The sequence below is a fragment of the Grammomys surdaster genome, unplaced genomic scaffold, assembly GCF_004785775.1.
Source record: "Grammomys surdaster isolate TR1022 unplaced genomic scaffold, NIH_TR_1.0 224, whole genome shotgun sequence".
Taxonomy (NCBI): domain Eukaryota; kingdom Metazoa; phylum Chordata; class Mammalia; order Rodentia; family Muridae; genus Grammomys; species Grammomys surdaster.
Window position 1 is genome coordinate 188,700 of NW_021604669.1, and position 19,136 is coordinate 207,835.

The following is a 19,136-nucleotide window of genomic DNA, read 5'->3' on the forward strand; positions in this document are numbered from 1 at the left end:
GCACTGCTTGGAATTTCCCTTGCCCCTTCCCTTCTAGTCCCCAAGGTCCCCACGGCCCTTCCTTGGCCATAATAGAGGCACCAGATGCTAAGGCTGGGGGATGCCCTTCAAGGCTAGGGCTGGGTCCTGGTGGGCACCAAGAGTCGATAACATATATAGCACAGTGCCTGCCCCAGGACAGGAAGATGTGGCCTGCTCCCCAGCATGGAAGATGGTTAACAGACATGATCTATCTCCTCTGATTTTGTATGTGTTCCATTTATTTTTCTACTTGAACTTCTACTTGGAAATAAATGATCTAAAACTACTATGGCTGGGTTGAATGGTGCCTGGGACAGTAGAACCTCTGGTACATGTTACCCTGGACAAGCCTCAGCGGCATACAGTAGTGCCCTGGCACCCAGCCTGGAAGGCATCTCCATCCTGGAAGGGGCAAACCCTCTCCAAGTCCCATGTGGGGAGGAAGGACAGTGTACCCAGGCCTCAACCCTGAGATTCTGTTTCCTCAAGGTTCCTCATAGAGTTTTGAGGGCACTGCACATAACCAAGGTCCAAGGTGAGACCAGCTACCAGGATGACCTCACTCATTCCTTAGGGACTCTTCCAGATGTGTATGTTGGGACGGGAGGTGTGACTCAGTACAAGCTGATGAGATGCAGGGTAGAAGGGGCCTAAGCAGAGCACAGCTGTAGAGACCATCTAGCTAGGCTTACTGCTTGCTTTCCCATGAAATGGGTTCCTGCTGCCACCTAGGCTCCTCGCTGCTACTTGGATTTTCACAGTTTCCCTAAATGGGGACTGTTGTGGTTGGATGAGGGAGAGGCCTTCAGCAGATACTCAAACATGCAGTCCTCCTTGCTACAGCAGGCTAGCCCATTCGACTGCAACCCCTATCCTGCCAGGCCACAAAGGTGGGCCTGTATAGCAAACCCTGCCCTTTGCAGATGACAGAGGTATAGTGAGGGCCCTTATTCTCTTTATGCACGTACACCCTGAACCTTAAAGCACACTAAACCTGCTTCCAAAAGAGGGCTGTGAGAGGTGGCGTATGATCCAAACTCCCTAAGCCACCGAGCCCCAGTGTCTGAGTAAGCAACTGCTTGGTCTAGGGTGAGCCCTGTTACCTCTGCCCGATGAATCTCACGTCTGGGGCCCCTCCAGCTTCTCACTTGGAGCAAGGTGACTGGATCTTCTGAGCCTGGAATGTTTTACATTCCACAGCCACAGACTCCCACAGCCAGTCACCATTGCCTGTAATGGGAGCTCTAGAACCACCAACTTGTCTACCAGACACTGTAAGACATTCCTCTACAATGAGCAAGAGAGGTGGAGGGAAAGGCAAGGAGGAATGTGCCCCAACCCAAGAAATTAGGAAGACCCTAATTCCCAGACCCACGGGAGACACCCTGCACTGGCTGCTGTGTAGTGGCTGTTCCCTGAGTCTGCCATTCCTGGAGCCGAGGGCCAAGCCTGGTGCCAGTGCGCCTCCTAGTGGTCAGAAGAGTCAAGCATCAGAAGACACCTGTGAGGAGGGAGTTCTTTGCCAGACTATCCACATTCCATCTGCAACTTTTCCTGCTCCTCTCTGCAGGTGCTCCGAAGTATTCTGGGCACAGAAAGCCACCCGCAGAGGAGAAGGCTAGGAGAGCCCAAGCTGAAGCCCCAACCATTTCCAAGTGTGGAAGCAGTCTGGGAGCAGGGAAGTGACTCCTAAGTGTTCCCCTATCAGGCCAGGCATAGGAACGCTAGCGATGAAGATCCATGACAGCTCCCCGGAGGCGGGAAAGAATGTGGCCCCACCCCAGAAATCAGGAAGCCCAGGGACTACCTCGCTCCAGGATAGCGGGAAGAGCCAGTGTCACCAGCTGGGCCTATGATGGTTTGCCACCGCTGACATGGTAAAAGACAGCTGTGTGTGTCCTTTTCTGATGAGACATGAACCCCAGACACGGCACTGATGGCAAGAGAACAGTTCACCCAGGTCCGTTGGAGGCTACGCAAAAGAGTGCGTGTGAATGGTCACTTACAGACATGGGTGACTCAGGCAGCCATAACACTAGTGCTCCCACCCCAGCCTGAGGGACAGCTCATGAAAGGTGCATCCTTCTAGAGAGTCTCCTAACTTCTGCCTGTAGAAGCCTGGGGGAGACGAGCTGATGAGTCTTGTGACCTTCGGGGCTTCCTGAGACTTAGGAGATTTATTATCGAACCTTGTAAACCTCCTGTACGTACAGAGTCTCAGTGAGCCTCCCTCCTCCGTGTTTCAATTAGTAGGGAAAAGTTACATAGCCACTATCAAAGAGTGGACTTGAGGGGGCTGGCAAGATGGCTCAGCGGTTAAGAGGTCTTCCAGAGGTCCTGAGTTCATTGTTCAACATTGGTCCATCTGTAATGGGATTTGATGCCCTCTTCTGGTGTGTCTGAAGTCAGCAACAATGTACAGTGTATTCACGTATATAAAACTCTTTAAATAAACAGGGGTTCTCATGTACAAAATAGTCAAATCTCCCAGCCTAGCTCTGTCTTATCTACAGGCATCCCAAACCCAGCTCTGGCTTCCCCTATATGATTCTACTGGACAACTTTCTGGCACCCCTAGGCCTAACCTAACTTAACTTCACCCCCACTGATCAGACTGACCAGCCCTTGACAGGAGCTGCAAAGCTGGGAGCCCTCTCCATCTACACACAACTGTGTGTGTGTGTGTGTGTGTGTGTGTGTGTGTGTGTGTGTGGTGTGTGTGTGTGTGTGTGTACAGAGCCTGGGGTCAGTGGGAAGCTGGCAGTCCTGTCCCTCATTTCTGGGGTTCCTTCTACAGGAGCCCAGGCCCAACAGAAGGGCCCCAGTTGTGATCCTAGCTAGAGGCAGCTTCAGGAAGGCACTTAGCAGCAGCAGAGTCTAAGAACCCTGGGTGCAATCGGATCTGCAAAGCAGTAACCCCATGAAAAGGTCTGGGCAGATCTCTGACCCACCTAGGACAGGGAGGGACACTGTTCCTTTTGCTTTAGTAAAAGACATGCCATGCAGCCAAGCACATCTTCCAAAGATAGGGTAGGGAACTTCAAAAGCCAACTGATCGTGTCTTCTAAGAGAGCCAGCCTACCCAGAGCATCTGTTGTCCTCACCATCCCCAAGGGTGTGACCTATAGTCTTGCTGGCAGCTCAGATTAATAGCCCACTTCTCACAGAGAACATAAAGACTGCCCGTTGCCTGTTCCTCTAGTTGTTCGCCTGGGTCGCCTGGGTCGCCTGGGTCTGGCTTCTGACAAGCCCTTTCTCCTGTCCAGCCATAGACAAAAAGGAGCTGGGCCCCTTCTGAACATTCTCATAGAACTGGCCTTTGAATTGACCGATTCTCTTACTGTTTTGATTTTTCTATTTCACTGATTTCTTCCCTTCTTTGCTTTTAGTATGTATGTAAGTGCACGTGTGTTTCACTTGCTTTTGTGTATGTGTGTGTGTGTGTGTGTGTGTGTGCATGTAGATCAGAGGCTGATGCTAAGTATCTTTGCCTATCCCTCTCTACCATATATGTTTTTGACTCAAGGTGGTTCACTGAAAAGTGGAGCCGGAATATTTGGCTGGACTGGCTGGCTGGGGAGTCCCAGTCTGCGCTTCCCAGCACTGTGATTTCAGGCAGACACCACGTAGCCCAGATTTTATGTATTTTCTGAGCATCAGAACCTGCTTTGTTTTCCCAAGTACAGAAGTTCTGGTGTCTCTCCAAACATTGTTTCAGAATAGCATTTCTCCAGATGGTACCTTCTGTTCTAAAAGTGTGTGGACAGTCAGTATCCACAGCAGTCAGCCCGGCTTTTCCATGGTGCTGGGGATCTGAACCCGGATCTTCAGACTTGTCAAGCGAGCACTTTGCTCACTGAGCTGTCTCTCCAGCTCTGCTCGTGTGGTTTGCCTCCGTTGGGTTTGATTTGCACTGATTCTAGTTTCTCATTGGGGGCCGTTCTTTCTCCTGCAACATCCTTGGCATCTCCTACAAGAGCGCTTCTGTGGCATCTCACTGTGACTGCACCAGAGGCTGTGATGGGCCTGTGTCTCCCTCATCTGCCAGGATATTTTCTGACCTCCTGATTGATGTTACCCTTGCCCCGTGGGTTATTTAGAAATGTGTTGTTACACAGCTCGTGCGCATTTGTAAAAATTTTGTTCTGATAATTTTCAAACCTTTGTCATTGATACTATTATTTTTATTATTTGGGTGACAGGGTAGGCACACACATACCACGGCAGAGGAATCAGAGGACAACTTTCAGGAGTTGGTTCTTTCTTCTGCTGTTGGTTCCAGGGATCAAACTCAGTTGTCAGGCTTGCATAGCAGGGAGTTCTATCCACTGAACCTTCTGTCTAACCCTACAGCTACAGATTTTTAATCAAAGTCGTTTGCCGTTCAAGGAAAGGACCGTTTGATTTTGATCCTTACCATTGCTTGTATTGAAAGTTATTTGATAGTTCAGAAGATAGCCTGTCTGAGTTACTTTTCTATTGGTGAGACAAAACACCATGACCAAGGCAACTTATAAAAGAAAGCATTTAATTTTGGCTTACAGCTTCGAAAGAGTAGAGCCCATGAATAGAGGATCGAAGGCATGGCGGCAGGAAGAGCTGAGAGCCCAGCCTTGATCCCCACACAGGAGGCAGAGAGAGCTATCTGGGGATGGTGTGAGTCTTTTGAAACTTCATCCACCTGCATATCTCCTCCCAAAAAAAACACATCTTTTAGTCCCTCCCCCACAACTGGGACCAAATATTCAAACATATGAGTCTATGGGGGTCATTCTTATACACACTGCCACATGGTCTTTGTGGATGGTTTGGAGGAGCAGGTATGTTTTCTCAGGAACTAGAGTATATTGGTTGTTTCTCTCAGTTGTTTTTATTTTTGTTTGGTTTTTTGAGACAGGGTTCCTCTGCGTAACTAGCTTGACTGCCCTGGAACTTCCTTTGTAAACCAGACTGGCCTTGAACTCACAGAAATCTACCTACCTCTGCCTCCCAGGCCTACTCCCCTAGGGTATTTGTCTTAGTTCTAAGGCCCCTTGTGTGTACATATGCACCTGCTGGGAGACTGCCCTGTGCACCCTTTGCTGTTGCTGCAGGTTTTATTTTCTTCTTCATACAATGGGGGTGGGGGGGTGGGGGAGGAGTAGAATTTGTGAAGAACCATTAAATTTTGACTGCTTTTGAAGCACAAAAAATAAAATGACTTTTAGCTACAGAGAGTAATTATTTAGTGGTACACTTTTGATACTAAGAATTGTCTGTGAGCCATGGGTTCCTCTAAGGCTTGCTTGCAAGCGTTGCTATGGATCCCACATAAGGACAGAGGTGTAGTGAGGTCCTTGTCCAGCTGGTACATCTTCCCAGAGTCAGCATGCCCACCCAGTGCAGTTTGGTCTGTGGGAGCAGGGCAGCAGGGGTGAGGAGAGCTTCGACAAAACCTGAGGAGAACGCCCAGGAGGTCTACACTCTCCTCTGGATCGCTTCTGTGGATCTGCACATGAGTAGGTGCAATTTGAAGCCCAACGATGCCCAGGCTTTGCTCACTAGAGCCATTACCAGAAAGAGCTTACCCTGGAGATTGAGCTAACAGAAGGCAGGCTGGGGGCGGGGTTTGAGCGGTCTCAGGGGCGGAGCGTGTGTCCTGAGGGCGGGGTGGGGCGGGGCCTGTAGCGAGCAGGCACTGCGGATCTGTTGCCGCAGCGGAGCCTACTTGGCCTGCCTGCGATGCGGTACAAACACCGCCCGAAGTGTGTACCGATTCCCAGTCAGACAGCGGGAGGGACCTGGGAGCGGCCACGGGTGAGTTTCCATAACGATAGGGATTACGGTGGTAAAGGGCAAGGGCGAGGTCACTCCGCACCCAGCCCGCCCTGGGAGTCCTCCCTAAGCAAGACTGCAGTCTTTCGGGCGGAGCTCGAAAAGGAGAAGGGGCAGGCTCACCCGAGCCGCAGGCCTGCCTGGCCTAATTCAGGACCTCAGCATCCTGGGCTGGTACCTGGGAAACAGGTCATGAAGGATGTGTTGTCTTCCGGGAGGGTATTTTGGTACCCCCACAGCAGGGGACGGCTCGAGTCTATAGACAGGGAGGAGAATATTAGTTCACATCCCCCTCCAACAGTCCCACACACCAGACCCAGCCTATGGAGCTCTGTCTTGGGCAAGCATCATCTGGCGAGCATCCGAAGAGCCTTTAGGTAGGAGCTGTGCACTCATCATGGCCCCTTCCATGGCAAAGGACTCACAGCAGTCTACACTTTTCTTCGCGCTGGGGAGGGGGGCAGGGGAGCAACTTCAAGCAGCGAGAGCAGACGTGAGAGGGACCCCTGCCCCATGAAGAGACCAAACCTGGGTTCCAGTCTCATTTTGGCGAGCCTCCCTGCACTCTGGGCTTTGCCCGGAAGAGACTGCGTGCCAAGTCTCCATAAGGCCCCTGCAAAAAAGATACCCTGGGTGAAGTTCTCTTTGTGTTTGGCATTCAAGGACTCTAGGGCCTCCCGATTTTCACTGATGTTATCTGTTCCTCCCCTTCTTTAGCTCCCTCCACCCTGGAGCTCCCTCCACCCTGGCTTTTTGCTTCCTTTTGGTCTTCTGTTGGAATACTCCATATCCCACTCCCTCCTCCCATCTCCAGGTAACTGGAAATCAGTGACGCCCACTGAGCTGGGAAGCTCTTGTGCCTGCCCCAGCCTAGCTGTCATCACAAGTCTCTGTCATGTCTGTGCAGGGTTGCTTTATCACTAGGAGACCAAGAGCTCAAGCAGGACCTCTGTGCCCTGCTTCTTTCCTGACCTGAGCTGGATCCAGGACCAGCTGCTGTCCTTCTGTTCACTCCGACACTGTCATCACATCTCCATCATGATCCGCCTGTTCACAGTGTTCCTGGTGGCTCTGATGGGCCTGCCTGTGGGTAAGGTGGACAGAGGCTAGAGGGACCCAGTTGAAGCCTGACCCTGAGACAGGCAGGTGAAGAGAGGGCAGGCTGGCCAGAATTCTCTTGACCTGGGGATGTCCTGATCTGGTGCCTGGTGGGGAAGGAGGTTGCCTGGAGACAGCTGGGGTCTGACTGGCAGGAAAATGATTTCTTCCTGCTCTCTGCCCCCATCCTGGTCCACAGCCCAGGCTCTGGAGTGCCACGTGTGTGCCTACAATGGAGACAACTGCTTCAAACCCATGCGCTGCCCAGCCATGGCCACCTACTGTATGACCACACGAACTTGTGAGTCTGGCACCCTGGAGGGAGGCTTCCACCTGCCCTGGTGGACAAGCTAAGATTGAACCATCCAAGGTCCTGATCCTCTCACTGTAACCTTCTTGTGTCTGTCCCCTGCAGACTTCACCCCGTACCGGATGAAGGTGAGGAAGTCCTGTGTTCCCAGCTGCTTTGAGACTGTGTATGATGGCTACTCCAAGCATGCATCTGCCACCTCCTGTTGCCAGTACTACCTCTGCAACGGTGCTGGCTTTGCTACCCCAGTGACCTTGGCCCTGGTCCCCGTACTTCTAGCTACCTTCTGGAGCTTGCTGTAAAGCTCTGTTTCCCAAGCCAGATCCATGCAAACACAACACTCTTTAAAAACACAGTTGCCCCTCTTCCCCATTCACTCCACTCAACCTTCTTCCCTTTGAGACTCCTCGGCTACAACGAGGTCCCATGTCTATCCATGAAAGGACTAATGGCCTCCAGATACCTCACTCCTAGGTCATTTCAGAAGGCTGATGTACGGACCTATAATGTGTACCCAGCTATGGGTGGGGCAGGCTGGGCTCCTCCTCTACCCAGGGTCAGGAGCATCTAGGAGAGTGTTGTTTATGGGGGAAGGACTGTCACTCAAGTCAAGGAAAACTGATTTGATAGAATTAGTAGCCAAACTCCACCTTCATAGCATCAGGACCCTGCCTCAGTCTACCCAGTAGACAATAGGTCGGCTGGCGGAGGGGAGAAGTGAGCTGGCTAGAAGCAGAGACTCAGCAGAGCTGTCTTCTAAGTCTTAGCAACTTCCCAGAGCAAATGTGATGTGGAAGCCCTGTGAGGAACTTATCTGAGGAACTCTGCCAGACCTGCTGTCAGAATAGCCATTGGCCAAGGGTTGCTAGCCATGGCTTCAGTTCCATAGGCTACTGTGATCCCCTCCAGCCCCAGCTCAGCAGGCCCCTTGACCTCTACTACAGTCCCTCATTCACACACCAGCTGCTGGGCCTTGAGTCTGGCAGCGACACAGGGGCAGGTGACCCATGCTATATTTTTTCTGGCCTGTACACTGGCCAGAGCTATTCTGGGCAGGAAGGGATCAGAGGCAGGTCAGAGCAGGTTAGTAGGGTGACTGAGACAGGGAAGCACATTTCAGTCAGCTTCCCAGGTCCCATAGGCAGCTTCTACGTCCATCAGTCTCTTGGTAAATTATCGGAAGACGAAATGTACAAGGATCCAGCCCAAGTCCTGGGTGACTGCCTGTAAAGTCTGTTGTGGCTGAAGACTGCTGGGTATCAAGTCTCAGGAGAACCCAGCCCAGATTTAGGAGACATGGATCTACCTTCCATGCAGTGTGGTTGTCTCTGGGAGCCTTACCCTGCTCTCTCACTAGTACCCCAACTCATGTGCCACTGAGGAACCCCCCTGAAGCTGGCCCAGCCCAGGGGTCAGGATGCTGGGTAGTGTCCATGTAGTGGCAATCGCCCATGGGTCACCACATCCTGCTGATCACCACATCTCTACTGTTTTATTCAGACCTCTCAGTGGTGGACACTCAGGACACAAAGGTCCATCCTGAGGACCTTTCTCTCGGTTCTAGGCAGACATGAGCTCTGTCTGCCACTAGAGCTGATGTGGTTTTCTGCCTCAGTTTACTCCTCCCGGGATAGGCCACTGGAGGATTTGGGAGGGTGGGGAAGGTATCTTGCTGATGAGCTTGCCCGGATCCTCAGGAACAGGGACTGTGGGGCTATTACCCAGGTGAATTGGGTGGGAAATGGCCTGGAGCTGAGGAGCCATTGACTATCCAGAGGGAAGGTGAGTCTCCAGGGAGGCCAGGAAGGGGAGGGAGGAGCACATGTGCACAACAGAGCTCAAAAGGCAGCACTGGCTGTGGTGTTCCCTGAGGCCCAGGCAGGATTCTAGGAGGAAGCCAGTGCTGTCCCAACCTGAGCTTGCATGAAACATACACACACACACACACACACACACACACACACACACACACACACACACACACACCACCAGCAAGCAGCCAGCATTGGGACTGACCTGTGGAAGCCTCCATAGGGCACTGGCAAGGAGGGTCAGAGGCGGGCCCTGACTCAGTGGGTGAGGCCCGGGAAACATTATCCTGTTCCCCTGCTTGTGCAAGCTCATTGTCCCCAGTTAGGTGGCATCCACAGCCAAAACCGGGAGGAGCCCGAGATAGGTTCTCTCACCCACCACAAGGGGGTGGTGTGGGAGAGGCTTAGATATCCATGGCCCCAAAGCGAAGCGCTGAGGGCACTGCAGTGTTGGGGACAGCTTCTTTCCTCTCCCCTCACCCTCTCATCTCTGGACACCAACCAGACAGGCCCCACAGTGGCCACACTGCCACTCAGCCCTACAGCCTAGCTAGCCTGTCCTTGGTGCTTAGCACAGAGCCCCAAAAGGCGCTCAATTAATACAGGGCCAAGTCGGCCAGTGGGAGATGCAGATTAGGGGAACAGTCCTAGATGACCTGTCCTGAATCCTGTCTGGGGTGGTGTGAGGAACATCTGTCTAGCCCACTGCAGCTGTGTCTGCACACCCCACAGCAGTTCTGCAAAAGTGTATGGGGTAGTCATAACTGCCCCCCTTTGACAGGTAAAGACACCAAGGTGCAGAGGAGTAAGGCACTTCATTTTCCTGGGTCATTTGTCTTTCTAGTACCAACCCATTCAACTATGGGTGCTCCTCCAACAGCTTGGGTTGGGGTTGTGCACCCTCAAGATGATAGTGGCTTCATAAACCAGAGAATCTCAGAGTGCAGTGTTGTAAGAATCTAGGAACCTGAAACTTTAGAACTGGACATTTGAGGGGCTGAAGGGTACGCCAGGGGTGTCCAGCCCTGTGTGTGGATACACAGAGAAAGGGAACATGGGATGGGGTGGTAGAGGGAAGTATGAAGGAATGTGAGCCTTTGTCAGGGCTAATGCTGTCAGGGACTAGGGCTCAAGGCCATGAGTGTTGTCACACTGTGATAAACAGTGGCCCCTCAACACAGATGGTGTCCAGGGCGGCTGGCAGCGGTTATCTATAGAGCCGCAGTCTGGAAGCATCTTGGTAGTCACTGGAGAGAGACCGTTGATGGGACATGGAGTGTGTGTATCTCTGTGGGATTTGATGAAGCTGGGTCAGTATGTGAAGCCAAAGCATCAGAGAGAGGTGTCTGGTCTAGTTCACCAGAGAGAAGTTGTCCCAGCGAGAGTTATTCTCTGTGATTGGCTTCCCCAAAAGCAGATGTGGGTGGGGGGGCAGAGAGCACCCGTGTCTTCATCTTCTGTAGCAAGCACCTTAGTCCACATTCTGAAACTAGAAAGATTCCAGGCATAGCTGCCCCTTTGCTTTGGTGCGCGGTTACTTGCTGGCAAGCACCATGGCATCCTGTAGCACCAAGTGACCTGGGCTCCTCAAGCACAGACTCATGTTCCAGCCATCTCATGGGTGAGCTGACAATGACAGTACCCTCTCAGCTGGCTCTTGGAGGCTCGTGCCTGGGGTCTGCATAGAGGAGGCCTCAAAGTATGCATGGTCACATGATGCCTGGCACCTCCCTTGGTTGTGTCTCTGTCAACCCTGAGCTCTCACCCAGCAAGGACATGAAATCCACTTTTATGCCACATCTCCCTTCCCCCAGCCAGCTCCATGTACCTGTTCTTCAGAGTGGTCCCCTCAATGTCCGTCCCCCATCGAATGAATAAACAAGTGAAGGACAGGTGTCTTTCTTTTTCTCATACCGTTCTGTCTGAATTCAGAGCTTACTCATCTAGATTGGTTTGGTGGGTCCTTCTGACCCTGAAGGTCTTTGGTTCTTGTCCTCATATCTAAGCTAGCCAAGGCAAGGGAGGTAGTAACAGGCTACCTGGGGCTCACTAAAAGTCACTCCATTCTGTGAAGAGGCAGGCCCACTTTTCTGGACTGTCAAGCCTGAAGGTAGGCTGAGGAACTGGGTGGGAGACACTGGACCGAAGCCCCCTACCTGCTGCTTCTGCCTTCATCTGGCTTTCTGATTCCTGATCCCACATTCTTGTTAATTAATATTCAGGAAGAGTCTGACTCTAGTAGCTTCTATTTCGGGATCTCTGGCCCTTTGCCCTGTCCAACCTCCAGGTTTGGGGATTCCATAAAGAATGGAGGTCAGTCAAAGCCACCTGGACAGCCAGAGTAGACACATGGGGTCTCTTGCCTGGCCTCAGCCCCTAAACCCGGCCTATTGACAGAATGACCTCTGCCCTGCAGTTCGCTGCTTTTGTCTCTTTACCCCAACCTGGGACCCTTTTTAACACCAAAGGCTTTGCTTTCCTCTCCAGCTGCCACTTGGTCCCATGTCAGTACAATCCCTTGATAGATAACACTCACCCCTTATTCCTTGTACCACTGTACCACCATGCTCTCCTGGCTCTCCAAGTCTTGGGAGGGACAAGACATGACCAAAGCCTGATTTAGCAGATGAGGAAACTGGTCCCTCAACAGCCTGGCCACCATACTCCATCCAGAGTGAGCTGCCGAGGAAGACATCCTAGTTTCACCTGGCCCCAGCTCCAGTCTCACTTTGGGGGTGGAGCTGAGGACTGCTCGCTGTACCATGTCCTCTGTGCAGCTGCAGGGTGAGGTGCACCTGTGCTGAGCTTCCAGCCTGCACAAGGTCTCTCTTGAGAGCCTTGGGCCTGATGTTTGGCACATCCCTACTTCGTGGAGGAGGGAAGAAGGTTTGTGAAATTGTACCTAGCTCCCCAAGGCCACATAGCAACAAGCTCTGCCTGCTCCCATCTGAGCCAGGATGCAAGTGACTCAGGGCTGGGAGCCAGCAGCAATGGGAGGTGAGGGTGGAGTAGGAGCCACAAGCAGGTATAAGGGGTGGCCAGGGAGTAAGCCTCGTCCTTAACACAGAGAGCATGAAGCTTCGCTTCTGGTTCCTTCTGGCTGTGGTCTTGAGCATGGAGTTAGGTGAGTCAGGGATGTGGCCATCTTTTCTACCACCCTTACTTAGCACTGTCTATCAAGCCTGGGCCACCACTGACCCTTTGGGGTAGCCCTTTCCTTTCTCCTCTCCCCATCCTTGACCCCAAGACCTCCCCTCCCATCTACAAGCCTCTGTCTTCTGCCGCTAGCCTTCATAGATCTCTAAACCCTCTTCTCTGGACCCCACAACACTCAGTCTGCATGTTTACTTCTCAGTTTGAAACTCAACCCTAGGCATCCCCGACTCCATAGCAACAACCTTGCACACTCGCAAGCACACACACCTCTGCTACTTTGCCCCACTCCAGCCCCCGAGGCCCCAGCTGGTCCATCTTCTGCAGCTACAACTTTCTCCTGACACCCTCCTACCTCCGTTCTTAGATTTTGTTTCACCTTCCCAGGGTGATTTCATCCAGTTGACTTTCCGTCCCCTCCAACATCTGTACCCTCCAGGCTAGCTAGCTCCGTCTGCTTCCGTAATGGGTACCTTGACTCCAGTCCCTGCTGGTGACCTCCCAGGGACACCCACAAATACCATTGCCTATTCCTGGCCTTGCCACCATCTAATGGAGTCCAAGTCGTTCCTATATCCAACCCTAATCAATGCCTGAGCAAAGAAACAGTTGCGATCAGCAAACTGTGCTCCAAACTCAGCCAGCCCCAGCTCCCAGAAGCCTCGCCTAGCAAAACCTTCGTTTCCATCAAGGTTTAGAGACATTTTGTCTCTGTCAGGGCTGAGGTTTCAGAGGGAGTGCTCAGCCATGGGCCAGCTGCCGACTCCATCTTAGCCAAGGCTCTAGTATCTCAGGGGCATCTATGAGCCTGAGACAACTCTCTACACAGGGACCTCCCAGGCTATTCCTTCATATCCGCCCCTCAAGACAAAAGCCTGGCCACTTAGTAGTTGGGAGAGTCAGGCTCTGGGAGTCTCTCTGCATACTCCATGTAGACATCTTGGCTGGCTGCCTGCTCTGCCACCCATGGGTAATGCCACATCCTCAGGGCTCAACGTAGCCTGAGAAGGGTAGATTCCATCCTAAGCTGATCCCAGAGCGATAAAATAAGACCAGAGAGAGTCAATTGTCTCTGGCAACACTGCAATGGGATTGGACCTAGTAGAATCTGCTGTCTCAAGGCTTGTTCCATTGTCCCTCCTACCGTCTCCAAAACCCTCTTTCTTTAGGCAAGTGCCTACCTGGGGGTCTGTCCCTATGATCATACCACTGTGCCCAGAGCTGATTTCCTTCTGAGAGCTAAACCTTCCTGGCTTCCTTGATGACAACACAAAGACCCCCAAGAGGGACAGTTATTCTTTCTCTTAATGACACAGCTCCCGTCCCTGTCCTAGAGCATGCGATCATTTATTCTTGGAACATCTCTTGAGCCTCATCGGTGAAGCAGGGACCAGTGTGATGGATGCTTGGGGGGCATTGAGGAGTGGGAAGGGATCCCCGTTCATCTCGAGAACCCTAGGGAATAGATGTAGGGAGACAGCCTTAAGTACGAACGTAACAAGGCCAGCTCGTGGTGGATGTAGCGAAGGAGGATCTCTGTCCCAGAACCAAGAGGCTCCCCGAGAGGAGGTGGCCTATGAGCTGGGGCTTGTTTATGCCACACGGATGATGGAAAGGTGAGCCTAGGCAAAGCTAGGAGGCATAGAGAAGAAGAGAAATGGGAGTCGGTACCAGTCCAATTCTCCCCAGCACCTTGCCTGTCCCTTTTGATGCCCCAACCACTTGCCCCTCAGCTGCTATTCCCTTCCATGTGCAGGGACCCCCATGTTCAGTCTGTTTAGTATCTTTAACATTCATGGGACAGCTAAAGATTTTTTTTTTGGCTTTTGTTGCTACCTTTTTGTGCCCCTGGCAAGGTCTCAGCTATAGCTGCTTGGTAGGGGCTGGTAAACAGTCAAGGCAAGTGGTAGGGACCTGGCTGTGGTAGGAACTTCCTACCTGTCCACCTGCTCTATAGTACATACGATGAAGACCTCTGAGACTGGCCAGAATGGACCAGCAAACTTACATGTGAGGTCTGGTAGAGGTGTGGCTGTAGTAGGAGCCCTGGGGAGGAGCCAGCTTTCTATCTCAGACACTCCTCAGTGGCCCAGGTAGGATGGATTTCCCCTAGGAGCTTCCTCATTTAGGGTCAGCTCAGGACTTGTACAGAGCCCGTGTGCTGCACCATGATTGGTTATGGAGAATATCCAGGGCTGGGCATGGTGTTAGGGACTGCAATCCAAAGAAGAAAGCTTAAGGAAGAAAGAGGGAGAAAGAGGCAGAAAGGACAGGGAGAGGCAGGGAGACAGATAAGGGAATCCAGAGAAGAGCAGGGTAGGCCACTGGCCCGAATGGGGAGTCCCTGGGCTGCAAGACCTGTGATCTAAGATTTGCCAGGAAAATGGCCAGTAGAACTCAGAATGCTCCCACCTTCCTTCTGCCTGGCCTTGCCCTGGATTCCTTGCTAACTGGACAAAGGTCTCATCATCTTAACCCACAGAACAGAGACCTCAGGGCTAGAAATGATTTTTCTCAGGTCCCTGGAGGCTAAAGTCTAAGCCCCCCATCTCTCCCCATCCCTGGTCTTCAGGAGCAGGAACCTGTACTCCTCTTCCCCAGGAGATCCACCTCTGCTCCATCCAGCCCTTGGTGCTCTGGGCTGGAACACAGAGAAATTGGTTCCAATATGATCATTGTCTCACACAGTGGTAGACTGAGTATCAGGGTTTCACTTAACCCTTCTTCCAAGGTCTTGAGGTGCAAGGTCCCTCGAGGGAGGGTGGGCTACAGAGCTATGGGACTGGCTTGAGGATGGGAGCTGGGTACCAGAGCAGGTGGCATCCTCTGAAGGAGTTGCTCACCGGCTGCCCCTGTCTCCTTCTGTCTGTAGCTGTAATACAGGGCCTGCAATGCCACCTGTGCAAGGGATTTGGAGGATGCTCCCACCAGTCTCACTGCCCATGGAGATCCACCCACTGTGTCATCATTGCCACCCGTGAGTGTGATGGGAGGAATGGGCTGGACACACCCTTCTTGTACAGAGAGCTGGCTCACTGGACAGGCAGAGCCCAGAGCCCAGCAGATCAAGAACACAGTAGGAATATGTCTGGAAGCCTCTGCCTGGGTCAGAGACCAGGCAGGGTGTTTCAGCGCTTGGAGGTAGTCCTCAATACAGTGGCTGATGTGATGGAGGTTTTGGGAGCTCAGAGCTTCAGGAAGCACCATGGTTTCTCTCTTATCCCTCAGGGTCTCCCATCACCTTTAAAAACCTGCCTCTGGTGGAGAAGATGTGCTACAATCGCTGTCCTGATGTCCCCAGCTTGGGCTTAGGTCCTAACGTATCCATCGTTTGCTGCCAGTCCAATCTCTGCAACAGGGACTGACCACATTCCTCCAGCTGGCTCCACAGAACTATGGCATGTCCTTTGGTCAGGCTTGATCCTTGGAGATCATTCCAGCTTGGCCATCCCCAAGTCCCCCAACTCATACTTCCTCAGTAAGTTCTGAATGAAGTCCTGTGTAAATCCACTTAAGATCCAATCTGTGGGTCACCTTCAGTATCAACAAATCTCCCAATAAAAACTACCTGGATCACACAGTTGTTTAGTGGATGCAGTATATCAGGCATTAGGCTTGGCTATAGAGGGAATTGGATTCAGATAATTCCTTATCCCTTCCCTGTCTCATGTCAGTCATGGCCTTCTTGACCCAGGCTCTCTAATATATCCCCCACTGACCTTCTCTCTTCTACAAAGAGCCTGCCTATCTCCAGGTAGACACAGGGCCTAAAAGTCACAGGGGCCTGTAGATGGCTGGTTCTGTTCTCGAGCAGGCTATGAGTAGTTGCTGAGTCTGCAGGTACTTGAAAAATGCCCTAACTTGAGGTTGGGGCACCTGAGTATTACACTGATCTAATATGCAGAGGAGTATCTCAAAGAGATAGGGGATTGAGAATAGGGGCCAAGGAGCACCCAGACCTGGGACTGAGAGCTGGGGAGCACTCTAACCTGGAGCTGAGGGCTGGGGAGCACTCTAACCTAGGGCTGAGGACTGGGGAGCACTCTAACATGGGCTGAGGGCTGGGGAGCATTCTAGCCTGGGCTGAGGGCATTTAAAGAACATCCTTGATCTGGGGTTTGGGGCACTTGAGGAGAACCCTAGCCTAGGCTTGAAGGCTGACTGGAACCCTGACCTGGGGCCAATGAGCACACTCACTCTGAATGAGATTCCAGAAGCCTCCTACAGACACACAGTTGAGCAAGTGGAGAAAAAGTTCTCTGCAGAGGAGGAATGGTATCATTGACCACAGGCCTTTGGGGACCATCCATCTTTGTTGTCAGGAGCTCTTGGGGAAACCTGTTATCTTATCAGCCTTGTGTCTCTGGCACCTTGTTCTGTTCTGTCTTTCCTACTATGTCCTTGCCTGGTTTGCTTTGCCTATGTCTCCCAGAAGGCTACCCACACCCTATGTGGCCCTGGGCAGGATCTCTGCCTCCAGGTACTGATCAGGAATCTGCAATGAGAAAGCTGTGCCCTAGGGCAGTTGAATAGAGCTACCCAGATAGCATATCCACTGACCTTAGTATGGACACGGGGAATTAAATGCCTAGAATTTGTGCCCAGTAAATATTTAATTTCCAGTTCCCAACCAGGCCTGGGGGATAAGTTTCTGGCTCCTGGTTTCGGAAGACCAGAAGTACATCACAGTTGATACCTGCCAGGAAACACAGAAGCAGGCCCTGCCCTCAGCTTGGCAAAGTTCTTACAAAAATAAACACTTGCAAAAGGTAAGACCCATGAGGAGAGCAATGCCCAAGCAGAAAGCAACTGACAGAAAGCTGGAGTCTCAGCATCAGCCAAACCATGGAAAAGAAGTACCTTGTGCTAGCAACGCCTGGATAAATAGTGTTGCTCTGGGCAGAGGGAAGGACAGCTGGTTGCTGTACTAGCACCCAAAGCAAGAAAAGATGAATCCAGACCTCTCTCACCAGGTCAAAAGACACAAAGTAAAACTTAAGACCTTTTTCTTGTTTTGAGAACTGGTCCTACTGCATATAGCCCAGGCTGGCTCCTACCTCAGCTTCCTGTGTGGCTGAAAAAGAGATTCCTTAAATGCTAGCCCATTCAGAAGATAAAAGGCCTCGAACTTGACTCTAATCCCATGATTAGATTAATCGGATGATTAAACTCAGGGCTACGGTATGACCAAGACACGGAAGTGGTGCCCTTGGGCATATACGCATGTAGAAACAATCCACAGAAACTGGCCCACAGTTGCTCAGGGCAGGGCTATTCACACACAGTGGCCACAGGATGGAAACCCACATACCCATTCCCATGAGCAAACACATATAATATGACATGTTCAGGCTATGAAATCCCAGCCACCAACCTACGGGAGTGAGGTACTGACCCACACTTTTGCAGGGTTGACCCTTCAAATGGTACGCAACACTTTATCCTCTAGGACTCTGCATGAAATCACAGGGGTTTAGGGAAGACTGGAAACAGATGAGGGAATCGCACCAGGCAGGAGGGGACACCCAAAGTATTTCCTTCTACTGTACTATGCAATATCACTGGTCATCAAAGTGCTTGTCCATTTCTTTGGCCACTGTAAATGTCAGTCTCCAAGAGTAGAGTATGTATTTGGGGGTGACAGAGCATCTCAATGGGAACATGTCATATAAAGGCTGTGGCAGGGAGAAAGGCAAACTGGGAAGTGTGCCCAAGCTTCTTGGGTATAGCAGTCTGTTGGTCTTAGACATGTGGGTCAGGGCTTGGCAGCTGTGGTTGGGGGAAGTGGCTCTGCTGTGATGTCCAGTGCACTTTGTCTGAACTGCCATAGTTACAGAGAGCTGCATGTCACGTGCTGGGCGTGCAAAGCACAGGGTGTGCACAGAGCAAGGAATCTCTGGCAAGGCTCCTGAGGAAGCCATTGTGTCCCAGGCAGGTAGGCAGGAGCCTTCTCATCACCACTTCCTTCCTGTGTCTAGTTTTACTGGGTCTGTCAAGAACATTCTCATTCTGGGATCATCAGCTTTTAGGATCTCTCTCTCTCTCTCTCTCTCTCTCTCTCTCTCTCTCTCTCTCTCTCTCTCTCTCTCTCCCCCACCCCCTGTCAGCCAGCAAGCATTCCCACAGTGGGCTTCAGCTGGCCATTCTCCAGGTCAATACAACTCAGGTACCAGCTATGTGTAGCCCACATGAGATGCTGCAGGTTGAGGACTCTGTCCCCAAGGCTATGCCCGCCTCACATCCTTGCTCTGGCTCTTTCTATATGGTGTTTTGGCATCTTTGGATTCTCTCTCTCTCTCTCTCTCTCTCTCTCTCTCTCTCTCTGATTTACTTATTTATTATGTATACAGTGTTCTGCCTACATGTGCGCCTGTAGGCCAGAAGAAGGCATCAGATCCCATTACAGATGGTTGTGAGCCACCATGTGGTTGCTGGGAATTGAACTCAGGACCTCTGGAAGAGAAGCCGGTGCTCTTAACCACTGAGTCGTCTCTCCAGCCCTTTGGTCATGTTCTTGATTTTTAAAAAATGGTTAAAAGTGTCACCTGATTTTTTGGGGTCCACAAGGCCTCAGTGCTTTTCTAGGCACGAGTAATTTCTCATTATCTTCCCAAGAAACCCAGAACCTCTTGTGTTAAGCAACCCAGAAGCTGAGAGTCCCATCCCTTTGGGGCTTTATAGAAGTTTCATCATGTGGACACGACTGATTACATCATTGGCCACTGATGGTCAGCTCAGCTTTTAGTCCCTCTCCTGTCCTTAGAGGAGATTTTGGGACAAGGATCAAAATCTCCATCCATCAATTGTGCTAGTACCTCTTAGGTGATTGGCCCTGTCCTGGAACTACTGAGGGGCATCCATCCACCTGTCATTCATCAACTTATAAAAGACACTCAAGAGCTTTAAGGAACTGCGTGTCAAGAAACTTG

At 51.7% G+C, this 19,136-nt stretch overlaps 2 protein-coding genes across 2 annotated transcripts; both read left to right on the forward strand.

Annotated features, from left to right (window-relative positions):
- The first annotated feature begins 6,873 nt into the window (after window positions 1–6,873).
- On the forward strand, window positions 6,874–7,703 carry Lynx1 (Ly6/neurotoxin 1). The gene is made up of 3 exons (XM_028773287.1): window positions 6,874–6,925; window positions 7,133–7,234; window positions 7,349–7,703. Exons 1-3 carry the CDS (start codon window positions 6,874–6,876, stop codon window positions 7,543–7,545), a joined length of 351 nt encoding a protein of 116 aa, XP_028629120.1. The 3' UTR covers window positions 7,546–7,703.
- A 4,418-nt stretch (window positions 7,704–12,121) lies between these two features.
- Window positions 12,122–15,719, forward strand: Slurp2 (secreted LY6/PLAUR domain containing 2). The gene is made up of 3 exons (XM_028773288.1): window positions 12,122–12,178; window positions 15,080–15,184; window positions 15,436–15,719. Exons 1-3 carry the CDS (start codon window positions 12,127–12,129, stop codon window positions 15,570–15,572), a joined length of 294 nt encoding a protein of 97 aa, XP_028629121.1. The 5' UTR covers window positions 12,122–12,126; the 3' UTR covers window positions 15,573–15,719.
- Window positions 15,720–19,136: the final 3,417 nt, after the last annotated feature.

What these genes read in the sequence shown, in the direction of transcription:
- Lynx1 (XM_028773287.1), top strand. Translation starts at nt 6,874, where the DNA reads ATGATCCGCCTGTTCACAGTGTTCCTGGTGGCTCTGATGGGCCTGCCT. An exon ending in TCTGATGGGCCTGCCTGTGG is followed by an intron (nt 6,926 to 7,132) that starts GTAAGGTGGACA and finishes CCTGGTCCACAG; the next exon opens with CCCAGGCTCTGGAGTGCCAC. An exon ending in CTGTATGACCACACGAACTT is followed by an intron (nt 7,235 to 7,348) that starts GTGAGTCTGGCA and finishes TGTCCCCTGCAG; the next exon opens with ACTTCACCCCGTACCGGATG.
- Slurp2 (XM_028773288.1), top strand. Translation starts at nt 12,127, where the DNA reads ATGAAGCTTCGCTTCTGGTTCCTTCTGGCTGTGGTCTTGAGCATGGAG. An exon ending in GGTCTTGAGCATGGAGTTAG is followed by an intron (nt 12,179 to 15,079) that starts GTGAGTCAGGGA and finishes TTCTGTCTGTAG; the next exon opens with CTGTAATACAGGGCCTGCAA. An exon ending in CTGTGTCATCATTGCCACCC is followed by an intron (nt 15,185 to 15,435) that starts GTGAGTGTGATG and finishes CTTATCCCTCAG; the next exon opens with GGTCTCCCATCACCTTTAAA.